We start from the raw sequence: 13,820 nt of genomic DNA, 5'->3' as shown, positions 1-13,820 counted from the left end.
CCCATCATAAACTGGTGGTCAGATGATCGATGTGCTGGCCTCTCGATGCACACAGCTGTTAGTCAAATAGCTCAGTGCTAGACATGTGCCGATATACACCGCGATATTCAAACTCCTGTGAGCGCGGACGTTTTAAAATAAGGTGTATTCCTGCATTTGTAGCTCTGGTTATACAAGATCCCACTATACTGTCACATTGTGATTTCGTGCTTTGAAAATATACAAAACATACAAAAAAAAAGAAGAAAGAAAACACCACAAAAGAACTGGATGTTTGTTTCTTATTTTCTTTTTGTTAATAACACTACATACATTTATAAGACCACCATTGATTATAATTTAACCATTTTGTGAAAAAAGAAACATAAGTCCAAACCCCTATCAAAGCAGTTTCTGGTTACTGTACAGTTTTTTTTAATGATTATCTAGACAACTCCCTATCAAGCATTAGTTCTGCAACGGTAAATGGAAAAGTAGACTACATTGCAACACCCTATTTACAGTAAATTATTTATATATATATTTATATCACTCTGGCTGTATTTAGAGCAGATAAATTCATGAACAAAATTAGTGCAAGGCATGGAGTAAGAAACACCTGGGTGTGTTAAAACCAGAGAGAGAGAGAGCGAGAGAGAGAGCGAGAGAGCGTGAGAGAGAGAGAGCAAGAGAGAGAGAGAGCGCGAGAGAGAGAGAGCGCGAGCCTCAGGCTCATATTTGTGAAAGGGATGGGGCAAATAAACAACTACTCATCTTATTAAGTGGAAGTGTGCACTAAAATGAAGGGGTGCAATTAATTTCTCACTACATGAATGCAGTGTCACGGCATAGGTTCCTTTGCATTCTCAAACATGCATGCTGACTGACAGACACTCAGGCACGCACACTCACACTGTGCCAAAAGAACTGTGCCAACAAAGTAGTAAAGGCTCACCGTGACTGGCCAGATAGCATTGTGGGAATCATCGATATATGTAGGTGCGTGTGTGCATAAGTATGTGAATAACAGCGTGATTAGATTGTAAGAGAATTTTTACAGGCAGTACGGTCAAAAGAAGTGGCTGGTCAGCTATTGCACGGTGTCAATGGGGCATCTAGAAGCAGAGCAGAATGTGCTGGGGGGGAGGTGTGGAAACAAAAGAAGGGAAACGGGTCATCTGTCTCATCCTCTCTCATCGCTTGTGCCATCGGATAAGGTTAAAACTCTGATTTATGTTTAGGCCTTGTAGTGAAACATGCAACCATTATTCTGCAAAGTACATTTCTATAAAACAAAATAATAAAAAAGGTGAAAAGAAAAAAGAAAAAAAAACAAAGAGGAAAAAAAGATTTTGTCTGAGAAATCAAGGCTATAGAGTCTTTAGCTATTGACAGGATGGGTGGATTCTTGCAGAAGCCCCGCCCCTGTGCCTAGGGCTAGCAAATGGCATAAGGAAGAATTATCTGATGAGCATTTGTGAAAGCAGAGTAATGTTTGGACACAAGCCATAACCTTCAGGAAACAGAATGAAGGGCCTTGTACATGAAAAAAAGGTCAGGGCATAGCTTTTGTTACTGCTGGCCACCAAGTTATGGAAAGGAAGAGAGCAGGGCATATCATTAGTTACAGTCATAACCAAGTCAGGGGAGGGGCAGGGCCTTGCGTTAGTTGTTGTGGTAACAGAGTTTGGTGTGTGGGATGTTTGCATTAGTTGCTGCAGCAGGGGGCCTTGGCGGGTGGGGCTGTCTCAGTTAGGTCCACGCCCCTACTCCGCCCACTGTTGGTTCCAGCAGCCTGGGGCTCACTCTTGGGCAACCTTTTAGCTAGAATACAAAAGGGGGAAGAAATGTAAAATTTAGTAAAACGAACTGGCTGTGGAAGACCACATACCTGAGACATCTATCACTATCGGAATCAATTGCAAATAGGATTTAACACAATACTATGTTATATGACAAATGCAATCACACAAAACATTGTCCTAGTGGATTGTTTACAAACTGTAATAACAGCTGTGACATTGTAGTACAAATAAAGACTTACCAATGGCCATGAAAATCTCATTCACATTCATGGAGGTCTTAGCTGACGTCTCCATGAATAGCAAACTGTTGTCATCCGCATAAGACTGGGCATCCTGAAAAACAGCATCCCAGACAAATGAGTCAACAAACTGGCCACACTGAGTGCATAGCACTCTGCAGTTATTTTCAGTGGAAGTCTATCTTAATGTATTGAGAGTTGTGTTGCACTGGGATTAGAGTTCCAAATGCATTTGAATGTCATGTTCCATCTATTGGTGTTCAAGTTAAATGATTCATTTGCATTAATGCAAAAAAAGAGCATTAACACACTTCCATAGTTTGATCTTTCAAACAATCTGTAGTAATACAGGCTGAAACAGAGCTGCTCATGCACTCTACATTGCTCTGATAGAATCAGCAATTGTAGACTTCTCATTTAAATCCAGCTTTAAAGTAGCTTTAAAAGCAACACCTTCTAGCAGCGCTCACGGGAGACCTAGCGCTAAATCAACAAGCAGAAACCTAACACATCAAAAACAACTCGACAGTCCTTTAAGCAGCAATAAAATAATTTGTTCATAGATTAAAAAAAAAAAAAAGTCTGCAACTACAAACAAAAGCTGTTACAAATGCTTATTTGGGGTGGGATGCTATTCGGCTGCAAAGTATGTTCGTTAACACATTAAGAGAGAAAAAAGTTCAAATTCTGCCATACAGTCAATTTAAGAAACAAGTAAACTCCTAATTATCAGCAATGTAAATCTTCCTGAACTTAGAAGCAGTTATTGTACATGTTATTGTACACATTTCCATAACAATTGTAGTGAACACACTGAAAGTAAATGACACAGAAAAAACATCCGTCTGGTAACAACTTCCCAAGAACATTGTCAGCCACTGGAAATCTCTCTCAAGAATGCAGTAATGTAACTTCTGTCACAAAAACAGACTAAATGAAATTACACATGTTCACACAAACCGCAATTCTAAAAGATTTGGTAAAGTACATAACGAGCGAAAACACTGATCCTGTTAAAACAGTACAAGACAAGACATATAATAATTTTTCAATTTCATTATTGTTTATAAATATATGCCCACTTTGAAATTGATGCCTGCAACACATTTAAAAAATCTGTGACAATGACATTTATTTAACTATGTTGTAAAATGTTCAAATAACATTTTAAACATCTGATACAATCATGCTTAGGAGCATAACATGAGCATCCAGGAAAGACCTAGTTCTTTTGGTTAAGAATGGTTTAAGACCGATTAAGCTAACAGACAGTTTACATAAATAATAGATGTTGTGATCTCTAGCCCAAAAAAGGAAAAGGACCATCAATACTGTTCATAAAGTTCAAAAGCCAGGGTCTGTCATTGTATGAGGTAGTATTACAGCCCATGGCATGGGAAACTTGGCCACTGTGATGGCACCATTATGGCATACACAGATTTCCTTCTAGATGAGACTGCTTTCAATGACTTCCATGCATTTTTTTTTTTTAACATGACAAGGAAAGCCACACTCTGTATGTGTTACAACATCAATGCTGTGTAATCAAAGAGCGCAGCTACTAAAACGGTCAGCTGAAGACTTGTATAACAGGGAAAAAATTAAATTCAAATGATGTCTTCAGTTTCCAAATGATTAAGTATTGTTAAAAGGAAAGGTGATAACACGATAAACAAACTTCTGTCACAACTTTCAGGCATCAAATTGGGAAGGAGCATATTTTACAAAACAAACATAATGAACGTTTTAAAGTTAACAAAAACATCAGCTATTGTGTTTTAGTACTGACTTCAATTTAATATACGTCAAACAAAACCAAATCACTGTTTTTTTGTAATTAGCATGGCAAACAATGTTTTTTTTTGGTACTGTTTTGAAACCCACCTGGAAGTCAACAGCTCTTTTGTTAGCAAGGTCAGCTTTGTTTCCAGAAAGAGCAATGACAATGTTTGGGCTGGCCTGCCTCTGGAGCTCCTTCACCCAATTCTTTGCTCTTGCAAATGACTCCTAAATAGCATAAAAAGTATGAAATTGGTTAGCAGTAAATTACACAAAGCAGCTAGTGGTATAACATTAGTTATTTAATACTATAGGCATAACCTTAATCTTAGTATTATATATATAAACCAAATTTTTTTGGTTTATATATATTTTTTTGCACCTTTACCTGCGTAGTGCTTGTGTAATATCATTCATATTAACTTCGGTTTTATGTAAACTGAACATACACCGACATGCCAAAAGTCACGGGACAGGAACTGAAGCGTAGTCCTTTCAAAGTACAGTGACTCCATGAGGAATCGACTCCACAAGCTGACAAAAGACGCCTGGAGGGATACTGAGCCATAACATCTGGATAGCCACCCACAGCACCATGGTATTTGTAAGTGCAGGATCTCTGATGCGAATGGATCTCTCAACCTCATCCCCTAAACGCTTGGCTGGGGTGAACGTGCAGGCCACATCACTCGTCAGAACTCTCTAGAATGGTCCTTGCATGGTGCAATATACGGCTGGAATATCCCATTATTGTGCAGGTACATGCAGATAAGGAGGGGCTGCAAATGATCACTGGTGCAATGAAAACATGACCTGCACCAGTATGGAACCACTGCGCTGTTCACTGTGGGTGCTAATGCTACAAACCCAATTCCAATGAAGTTGAGACATTGTGTAAAACATAAATAAAAACAGAATACAATGATTTGCAAATCCTTTTCAACTTATATTCAATTGAACACACTACAAATACAAGAAATTTAATGTTCAAGTGGATAAACTTTGTTTTTTGCAAATATTCACTCATTTTGAATTTGATGCCTGCGACATGTTGCAAAGAAGTTGGGACAGGGGCGTGTTTCCCACTGTGTTACATCACCTTTCCTTTTAACAACACTCAATAAGCGTTTGGGAACTGAAGACACTAATTGTTGAAGCTTTGTAGGTGGAATTCTTTCCCATTCTTGCTTGATGTACAACTTCAGTTGATCAGCAGTCCGGGGTCTCCGTCGTCGTATTTTGCGCTTCATAATGTGCCACACATTTTCAATGGGTGACAGGTCTGGACTGCAGGCAGGCCAGTCTAGTACCCGCACTCTTTTACTACGAAGCCACGCTGTTGTAACACGTGCAGAATGTGGTTTGGCATTGTCTTGCTGAAATAAGCAGGGACGTCCCTGAAAAAGACGCTGCTTGGATGGCAGCAGATGTTGCTCCAAAACCTGCATGTACCTTTCAGCATTAATGGGGCCTTCACAGATGTGCGAGTTACCCATGCCATGGGCACTAACACACCCCCATACCATCAGAGATGCTGGCTTTTGAACTTTGTGCTGAAAACAATCCAGACAGTCCTTTTCCTCTTTGGCCCGGAGGACACGATGTCCATGATTTCCAAAAACAATTTGAAATGTGGACTCGTCAGACCACAGGACACTTTTCCACTCTGCGTCAGTCCATCTCAGATGAGCTCAGGCCCAGAGAAGCCGGCGGCGTTTCTGGGTGTTGTTGATATGTGGCTTCGCTTTGCATGGCAGAGTTTTAACTTGCACTTGTAGATGGAGCGGCGAACTGAGTTCACTGACAGTGGTTTTCTGAAGTGTTCCTGAGCCCATGTGGGAATATCCGTTACAGAATGATGTCTGTTTTTAACGCAGTGCCGCCTGAGGGGTCGAAGGTCACGGGCATTCAGTGTTGGTTTTCTGCCTTGCCGCTTACTTGCAGAGATTTCTCCAGATTCTCTGAATCTTTTGATGATATTATGGACTGTAGATGATGAAATCCCTAAATTCCTTGTAATTGCACGTTGAGAAACGTTGTTCTTAAACTGTTGGACTATTTGCTCACGCAGTTGTTCACAAAGTGGTGAACCTCGCCCGTCCTTGCTTGTGAAGGACTGAGTCTTTCAGGGATGCTCTCTTTATACCCAATCATGACACTCACCTGTATCCAATTAACCTGTTCACCTGTGGAATGTTCCAAACAGGTGTTTTTTGAGCATTCCTCAACTTTCCCAGTCTTTTGTTGCCCCTGTCCCAACTTCTTTGGAACGTGTTGTATTTACAAAAAACAATAAAGTTTATCCGTTTGAACATTAAATATCTCGTCTTTGTAGTGTGTTCAATTGAATATAGGTTGAATAGGATTTGCAAATCATCGTAATTCTGTTTTTATTCATGTTTTACACAACGTCCCAACTTCATTGGAATTGGGGTTGTATGTTGCATTCCCAGTACACACACTACCGTGTCTATGTTTACATGCAAAGATTTTTTTTTCAATCTGATTGAATACATTCCGATTACAGATTAAGACTGAGGTGTTTATATGCTCATGTTATTCAACAATCTGATGGAAAATCTTCATTTACATGAACACTACAAGTAAATGACACGTGTGGAGTACCACTTAAGAGTAAACGCTACATCAAACATCGTACATCATGTGAGGTCCAGTCAGTGAGAGGAGTTCAGTTAGCTTGCTTGTGTTTCTAATTGCTTGTCAGTACCTCACATGTACTTATTAAGGAAGCGGTAAGAGGAAGACGTTGTGCTCACATAAGCTGGACGCCTGTCCCACAGCAGTCTTTTAAAGTTCAAAGAATAAACTTCATCTCCTCTGCAGACCAGTTTACAGAATTCCCCATCTCATTCAATCAGATAGACATTGTATTTGGAATGGCCTCAATCAGATTACTCTATTCCAACTTAAGTGTTTACATATTCTGATTGCATATTAGTTATTGCTATCAGTTGGATTATTGATGGATTATTAAGATGCAAGTAAACGTGGCTACTGTGGATCAAGAAATTTTGAACGCCCACACAACATTGGAAATGGAATGTCCCATCCATCTGGCACCCACTGTCATGCCTTGTTTGAACTCTGATAATTCATGTCGCTTTGCCATGAGCACAATAGCCAGTATTCAACCTCACAACTTTACAGGTGTGGCTGGTCCCAAGCGGTTCCCTGAAGTAACACCACTTCATCATCAATTTACATCCCTCTCTCCAGTGTCTTTCGGCATGTCAGTGTACAGTAAGAGCTTACTGTCAGTCTAGTAATGCCTGTATTCCACAGAGATTCATAGTAAGTTTGAGGGATGTGCCAGGAAGAAAGCAACTTCACAATTATTAAAAAAAAACTGGTGTTATAGAGAAAAGGACAGGGTGTTAAAGACATTTGATGTCCCCAAAAGCCTGCCACTTAAGTTAGCTTTTTTATTGCTGGTAATGTTTTCACCTAGGGAAATAAAACAACTTTAATTTTGTTTAATTTGTTTAAGAGTTAAAAGCATTTGCAAATTTTGTTTTTCAGTATTTACACTGGGGTCTTCTTTTTCAAGATGAGCTGTCTAAGACTTTTGCAACAATGTTGGCTTACTGGCTGGTGGTCATTATTAAAAAACAAGAAAACCTTAGTTAATTAGAACAACTAAAAGTAAATGTGCAGATTCGAAGCTTTCTGCAGTACGATCACATTTTACATACAGCAGACCATATTCAAAATTCAAAAAACTTTTTTTCATGGAATTCACATTTAAACAAGAAGTAAACATGAGAACTACTGTGTGATAATATGGTTCTACTTAAAATCCAGTGATCAGTGTTGATAGCACACATATTATAAAGCATTGATTAACATACACTACAGCACCTATAATACGTTCACTGTCAGGTGAAGTGGGAGTTTATTTTCCCATCTAATTCATTAATTAGCTTTGTCAATGGCCAAAAACTTCAAATGAATATTTTCTGAAAAGAAGCATACAGACTAACTAGATATTACTATGATTAAATTAGACTGGGACAGGTTGAAAATGGAAAAAAAAAAATAATAAAAGATACTTGCTCTACTAAATAAGATTTAGAGCAGCAAAATTAAAAGGAGGAAGATCTATGCTAAGCTATGCTGGGCTGATAATTTACCAAAAATATCATGTGTATGTATTTAGCACTGAAACACAAGTATTTGGTCAACATGCAAAAAACCCATGTTAAATCTCTGCGGTGAATCAACACACCAGCGACTCACTTCATTGGTGATGTCATAGACCACAATGGCAGCTTGGGCACCTCTGTAATACATGGGAGCCAGGCTGTGGTAGCGCTCCTGTCCAGCAGTGTCCCAAATCTCAAACTTCACCGTTGTGTCATCCAAGCACACTGTTTGTGTCAGAAAGGCCGCTGGAACAAGTTTAAAAAAGTTAGGTCACTCAACAGTCTGGTAAATCAAGCCAAAATCAAGTCTCAAGTAAGGATTTCTTTTTCTGTTTTCATTTCTACTTCCAATCCATTAAATGTATAACAACAAAATACACACATACAACACATCTGTAACACCCACAAATGGTAGTGTGTCCTACAGATGTGAACACGACCTGCAGTCACTTTCTAACAAATTACACAGTTCAACAAAGGTTTGACTCAGATAAACATCTGTCTTCAAAGTATTTATTAATTTTTTGTATTTTAATGAAACAAATTTATAACTTAATACCATCAAACTAACATAACATGTTACGGCACACTGAATACAGAACAAAATGGGATAGAAACAATTTTAAAAAATGCATTGCCAGGTTAGGAAAGCATACACAGTTGTCAGAAAAAGTATAGGAACCTTTTCTGAGCTTATCTGAGCATCATAAATGTCATATTGCATAAAGTTTATTTAACACACAGATCACATGACTCAACAATTAAGACAATTAATGAAAGAAGCTGTAAACTTTTACAGTCAACAAAATGCTTTCTGTACCCGCTGATCAGTTCTGTGCACGGTACTCTATACCAGGGGTCAACTGATTAGGGGCCTGGCTGATTACCCATTACAATATTTAGCGTTCTCCTTTTATTGGAAATGGGCTTGTATCCCTGTTAACAATAGCCTTATGTGAGTTCTTATGTCTTTGTGTAGCACAACCACAGCTGATAGAAATGCTTCTGGTTCAGTGCTCCACCTGCAGCCTTTACGGATCGGTTAATATAAATGTGATGAGTACAACCAATACAAACCAAATTTCACTAGCCTGTCTTAATGTCTTACCCCAAGTGATATGAAATGGTTGAATCCCTGATCATGTGTCAAGTGAAAAAAGGGCTGTTCAATTTGAGAAATTTTGGATTCCAATTGACAAGAATTGATGGAGTTGATTATACAAAACAGCCTCAATTCCAAAAGTGAACAAATATAGAAAGACATCTGAAAATATTAGAGCACACTATAAAGTACAATATTTGACCTTCACAAGGAACTTTGAGAGCGAACACTAAAAGAATTTACTGCATGTCTTCAGACCATCCTGTGTGCTGGCATTTTACAGCCAATACAATTAAAAGATACAGAGAAACAGATTGAAGACTTAAACCAATTTTACTAGCAACTGACAAAAATCTGCAATGATGATAATAATAATAATAATAATAATAACAACAATAATTATTATTATAATAACGATAATAATAAGAGAAATATTATAACACTTCATGGCTTGATTAAAACCTGTTCCATATGATCTTAAATTTTTTGTAGCTGATTTTGGGTAGCTATTTACTTGATCACATATTTTACTTTTATTATCTTAAACACCCATTTATAACAAATAACTGAAAATACTTTGTGACATTTTCTTATTATTTCTTTATGTTTATACTGTGTGGAAGCTCCATGAATGTGGAAGTTCACGTGTTTACTTTTAGTATTTCATTAAGCAATATGTTCTTCAAATTTCTGGCAAATTGACATCAGCTCCATATACCGGTTACTGGCTTCTTCGTTTACCAATAATTGGTATTGGCCCAGAGAAACAAACATTGGTTGAACTCTCTATATTCAGGTATTTCTCATTTGTTTTACTTCTACAGATCGTATCACAGCATTTCAATAAGACTGAGATTAAGACTCTGAACTAAAATATAAATTTAGTTTACTAGTTTCTGTATAAACAACAGGACACTAACTCCTGTGTTTCAAATCAGTGTCATAGTCTGTTAGCCTAAGTGTTGAGTTTAGCATCACTAATAGCCTGAAATCATGCTACAGAATGAAACTTGACATACAGGTGTTTTCATTTACAAAAAGCTGAGAGCAGCGAAAATGATTTGCATCGATTCGGGAGGTCATTCTCCAAGAATCACCCATAATTTCTCCAAGTCTTTGACTATTCAAACAAATTATTATTTATTAACTTACATTGCCATTGATAATTAACACAATGTATAGGAAGATCATATCATATTAAATGACTCACTTGTACAAAACTCAGATAACAGTAAAGGGTTAAAAACATCTTCTCTCATGACTGTTTAGGCTTTGTATAGCTGCCCACAAACCGCTGCAAATATTACCACAGCTGATTAAAATGACAGGTACTGATGAGCTAGCTTGTTTTTCTGGACCACATTCAGTTTCATGTTTAGAATGGTTCAAATGAATTATAATACAAAGTACAGGCTTCTAATGGGATCAGTTCAAATAAATAAGCAGACATGATGTTAAGGAAACCAATGTACCCTTTTACATATAACGTAGTTAAATTAAAACAGACAGAGGTAAAAAATTTAGCGTAAGACCAGACATTACATACAAAGACATAAAGAAATATCATGCATAAACATCTGTGCAGATGTGTCCCCTACCTCCTATTGTGCTCTCTTGAAACTCATGGAATTGGCCTTTGACGAAACGAAGCACAAGACTGGACTTGCCCACAGCTGACTCTCCCAGCAAGACCAGTTTGAACTGGCAGATCTTATTGCCCGCATTGGGCCCATTGGGCCGGGTCGCTCCTCCCCGATTGGCCATGACAGTTGTCAATGTCCCCTTCTCCGTCTGGCACGCTCACACTGCACTGTTCCAGAAAGAGCTACAAAGTTTTCAAAAAATGAAGAAATGAGCACTTTCACATTGACCACTGACCTACTGTTTTCTCTCACTCCTTGTCTTGTTGCCGGAATAGCGCTAAATGGCCAGTTCTGATGTCATCTTGACTTTTAAAAAGGTTTTGCTTCTTTAGCCTTTGTTCAAACACGGTTCTCATGGATTTCGTTTCTAAAGCTTTACATGTGAACAAAGTTTATGGCACTTCCACTGCAAATCACATCAAAGTAACCGACAACTGCTTTCACTTCATCAAGGAAGAATGAAGTACTACTGCTATGGAAATGAGTTCATCATTTCTGTGACAATCTGTCATAACAGAGCGCAGGACACACCAACAGTCCATCATTGCATACAGTATAATTACACAGCAAGCCAGTCCTTGTCACCGTTCAGTCACTGATTGCTGGTCATGATGAAATTCTGGCATAGGCTATGTACTCCCAAACCAGGCAAGGTCTATTCAGACTATAGTGCTCTTCTTGAATGTCTGAATCTGCCATAGGATGTCAAGCCTTCCCAAATGTGAATATGCATTACATACCACAAAAACAACAGGCCTAATCTATTTGGCATTCAGCGCCAAATTAATGTTCAATAGGTGGCTGTTTTTTTATTTAGCTTAGATATCAGTGATCATGCTGAGCAAGGAGCTCCATCAAATAATCTAAAATAAATTGTCACAATAAACACTAATAAATTTGATATGATATTTAGCTTTTAAGGCTTTGGTGTAATTTTGCATAATGTTCTCTGTATCTTTTCTTGAAAAAGACATCTGAACAACCATTTTGACTGCAAATTAAAGAAAAGAAGGGATGTATCTGACCTTGGCATGGCACCGATTATACTACAGGTGGCACAATACCGCTGTTTCTTTTCCACTACAGATATTGAGACCTTGAATATGAAGTGATAAAAATGTTGACAGTTTTCTTCCAAAACTACTTAGCATTAAAATCATATATTGTAATAATAGTACTTCAGATACGTTGAGCATCTAAAGGTAGACCACTGTGCTCAGACTAATCAAACACTACTACCCCACAAGAAACAAACAGCTAACACAGCATTACAAAATATACGTGTGATATATACACATGTATTAATGCAGATTTGCTACAGGACTGAATCAGATTTGTTCTTTCTTCCCTCCAATATTTGATCCAACATCTGCTGATATCAGTTTGATGTTGATATGACATCTCTATTGCACACATACTTGTACATATAGCACCAAGTTAAAGTGCAACAGGTGATTAAGATCAGCCTAGACATCAGTGTCCACACGCTGAGCAAAGAGCAAATAATCTAATAGACACTGCATGTAAGACACAAGCAAAAATATGTATACACAAAATGTATACACATGTATGTGAAGGACCAGCATGTTAGTTCTGTGATGGGAGAGCGCAATAATGAAATCAACACTGCACTGATCACTACTGTGATGTCGCAACAGCACTTTCTGACATGTTTACCCAGCAGTCGAGCACTACTCGGACTTTACAGAAGACAGACACTCTCACTTCTCACATGCAACCGCACTACTTTGTTTAACGTAGCCTAAATCTTTAAAGACAAGCGTAACACGTCACCGTCATGCCACAGTCATAGCCTAACCTCTGAGAAAATGATTAAGTTTAACGCACACGACGTGTGTGGTGCCAAGTAACGATTACATGCATCTGTCGCGTCTGTGGGCAACTGCGTTTGTCTTGTAATTAAATATCTCTGGCTGAGAGCAGCACGTCTGCCATCACGGCATTAACACCGCGGGTGCCTCTGAAACATCAGTCCAGAGAAATATCAGCGGGCACTGTCCGCAGAGCGTAATGATGACAAACCAAACAAACGCTGCGTCGGTCGAGGGCGAATCAAGGAAGTTGACGTACTGAGCCGGATTATTCCTCTCTGTTGACACCGGCAACATTTAGAGGGGGAAAAAATTTTACGTGGCTGACAGAGACCCGAACCACATCACTGTCTAAACCTAGCACGCCGGCTTCACACCATCTTCCCATTATTTCCCCCCACTTTCTCGGTTCCTCCGTTTTCCAAAAACGCTACGTTTGGAGGCCGCCATTTTTAAAGAAAACACCCTAATGACTTGTTTCCTCGATGCGTAAATCGGCAGAGACACGCTGACGACACGAGTCGCTTCGCCTTGTCCCAGAACAGCGTTTCTGTCCTGAGCAGCACGCTGTGGCGATTTGTTCGTGACAGAAACGCTGGTAAAAGACGCAGCAGCTCTAATGCTCGTCTTAGCTCGCACAAGTCAGTTTAGCTGCATTTTGACACAGTTCCGAGTCGCCACAAAGGCAGCATTATAACCACATCACATTTGGGCTGATTTGGACTGCGGGCGGACAGAGACAGCAGCTCTTTGTGAGCAGAATTAGGGCAGCGGGCCTCTTATTTACTGTTGGCTTGGCTAACAGGCTAACAGGCTAACAGAGCTGCTGATCGGCAACCAGGCGAAACGCTCGGCGCCGCGAAACGGGCCGACTCATTTTACCTGGACGTGTAAAGTGATTTCGGGCGATGGGGATGAACGAGCGTTTCTCCTGGGTTTTGGGGGTGAGCTGATGTTGAACTCCGCCGAACCCCGACCGTCCCCTCCTTTTCTTTTCTCTCGCAACTTCCCTTTAGAATCAAAACACAAACAAGCACTTCCGCCCTTCGCGCCACGTCAGTTCTGGCCCGCGGTAACGCACTTCCTGTAGCACAGGAACAGGCACGGTGCCTGTTTATTATATTTTATTTAATTTTATTTTATTTTATTGTGTAGTAGCCACATTAATACAGGTAAGCACAAGGATATAATGACAAAGAAATAAAAAGAAAACTGTTAGGGGTGGAAAAACGAAGTCACATAAATGCATTAAATAGAAATAGTTTTTATTGCCTTTTT

The 13,820-nt window shown here is 39.1% G+C and overlaps 1 protein-coding gene across 1 annotated transcript; it reads right to left on the bottom strand.

Moving 5' to 3' along the window:
* Window positions 1-264: 264 nt before the first annotated feature.
* Window positions 265-13,582, bottom strand: rab5aa (RAB5A, member RAS oncogene family, a). Its single transcript, XM_017683192.2, has 6 exons — window positions 13,425-13,582; window positions 10,666-10,892; window positions 8,060-8,211; window positions 3,908-4,030; window positions 2,024-2,117; window positions 265-1,803 (listed from the first exon to the last, which is right to left on the bottom strand). The coding sequence occupies exons 2-6, from the start codon at window positions 10,829-10,831 to the stop codon at window positions 1,688-1,690; spliced, it is 651 nt and encodes a 216-aa protein (XP_017538681.1). The 5' UTR covers window positions 10,832-10,892; window positions 13,425-13,582; the 3' UTR covers window positions 265-1,687.
* Window positions 13,583-13,820: the final 238 nt, after the last annotated feature.

Source organism: Pygocentrus nattereri, chromosome 27 (assembly GCF_015220715.1).
Source record: "Pygocentrus nattereri isolate fPygNat1 chromosome 27, fPygNat1.pri, whole genome shotgun sequence".
NCBI lineage: Eukaryota > Metazoa > Chordata > Actinopteri > Characiformes > Serrasalmidae > Pygocentrus > Pygocentrus nattereri.
This window is presented reverse-complemented; position numbering and strand designations above follow the sequence as displayed.

What these genes read in the sequence shown, in the direction of transcription:
- rab5aa (XM_017683192.2), bottom strand. Translation starts at nt 10,831, where the DNA reads ATGGCCAATCGGGGAGGAGCGACCCGGCCCAATGGGCCCAATGCGGGC. An exon ending in AAAGAGCTGTTGACTTCCAG is followed by an intron (nt 2,118 to 3,907) that starts GTGGGTTTCAAA and finishes GCTGTTTTTCAG; the next exon opens with GATGCCCAGTCTTATGCGGA. An exon ending in TGAGATTTTCATGGCCATTG is followed by an intron (nt 1,804 to 2,023) that starts GTAAGTCTTTAT and finishes TTTGTATTCTAG; the next exon opens with CTAAAAGGTTGCCCAAGAGT.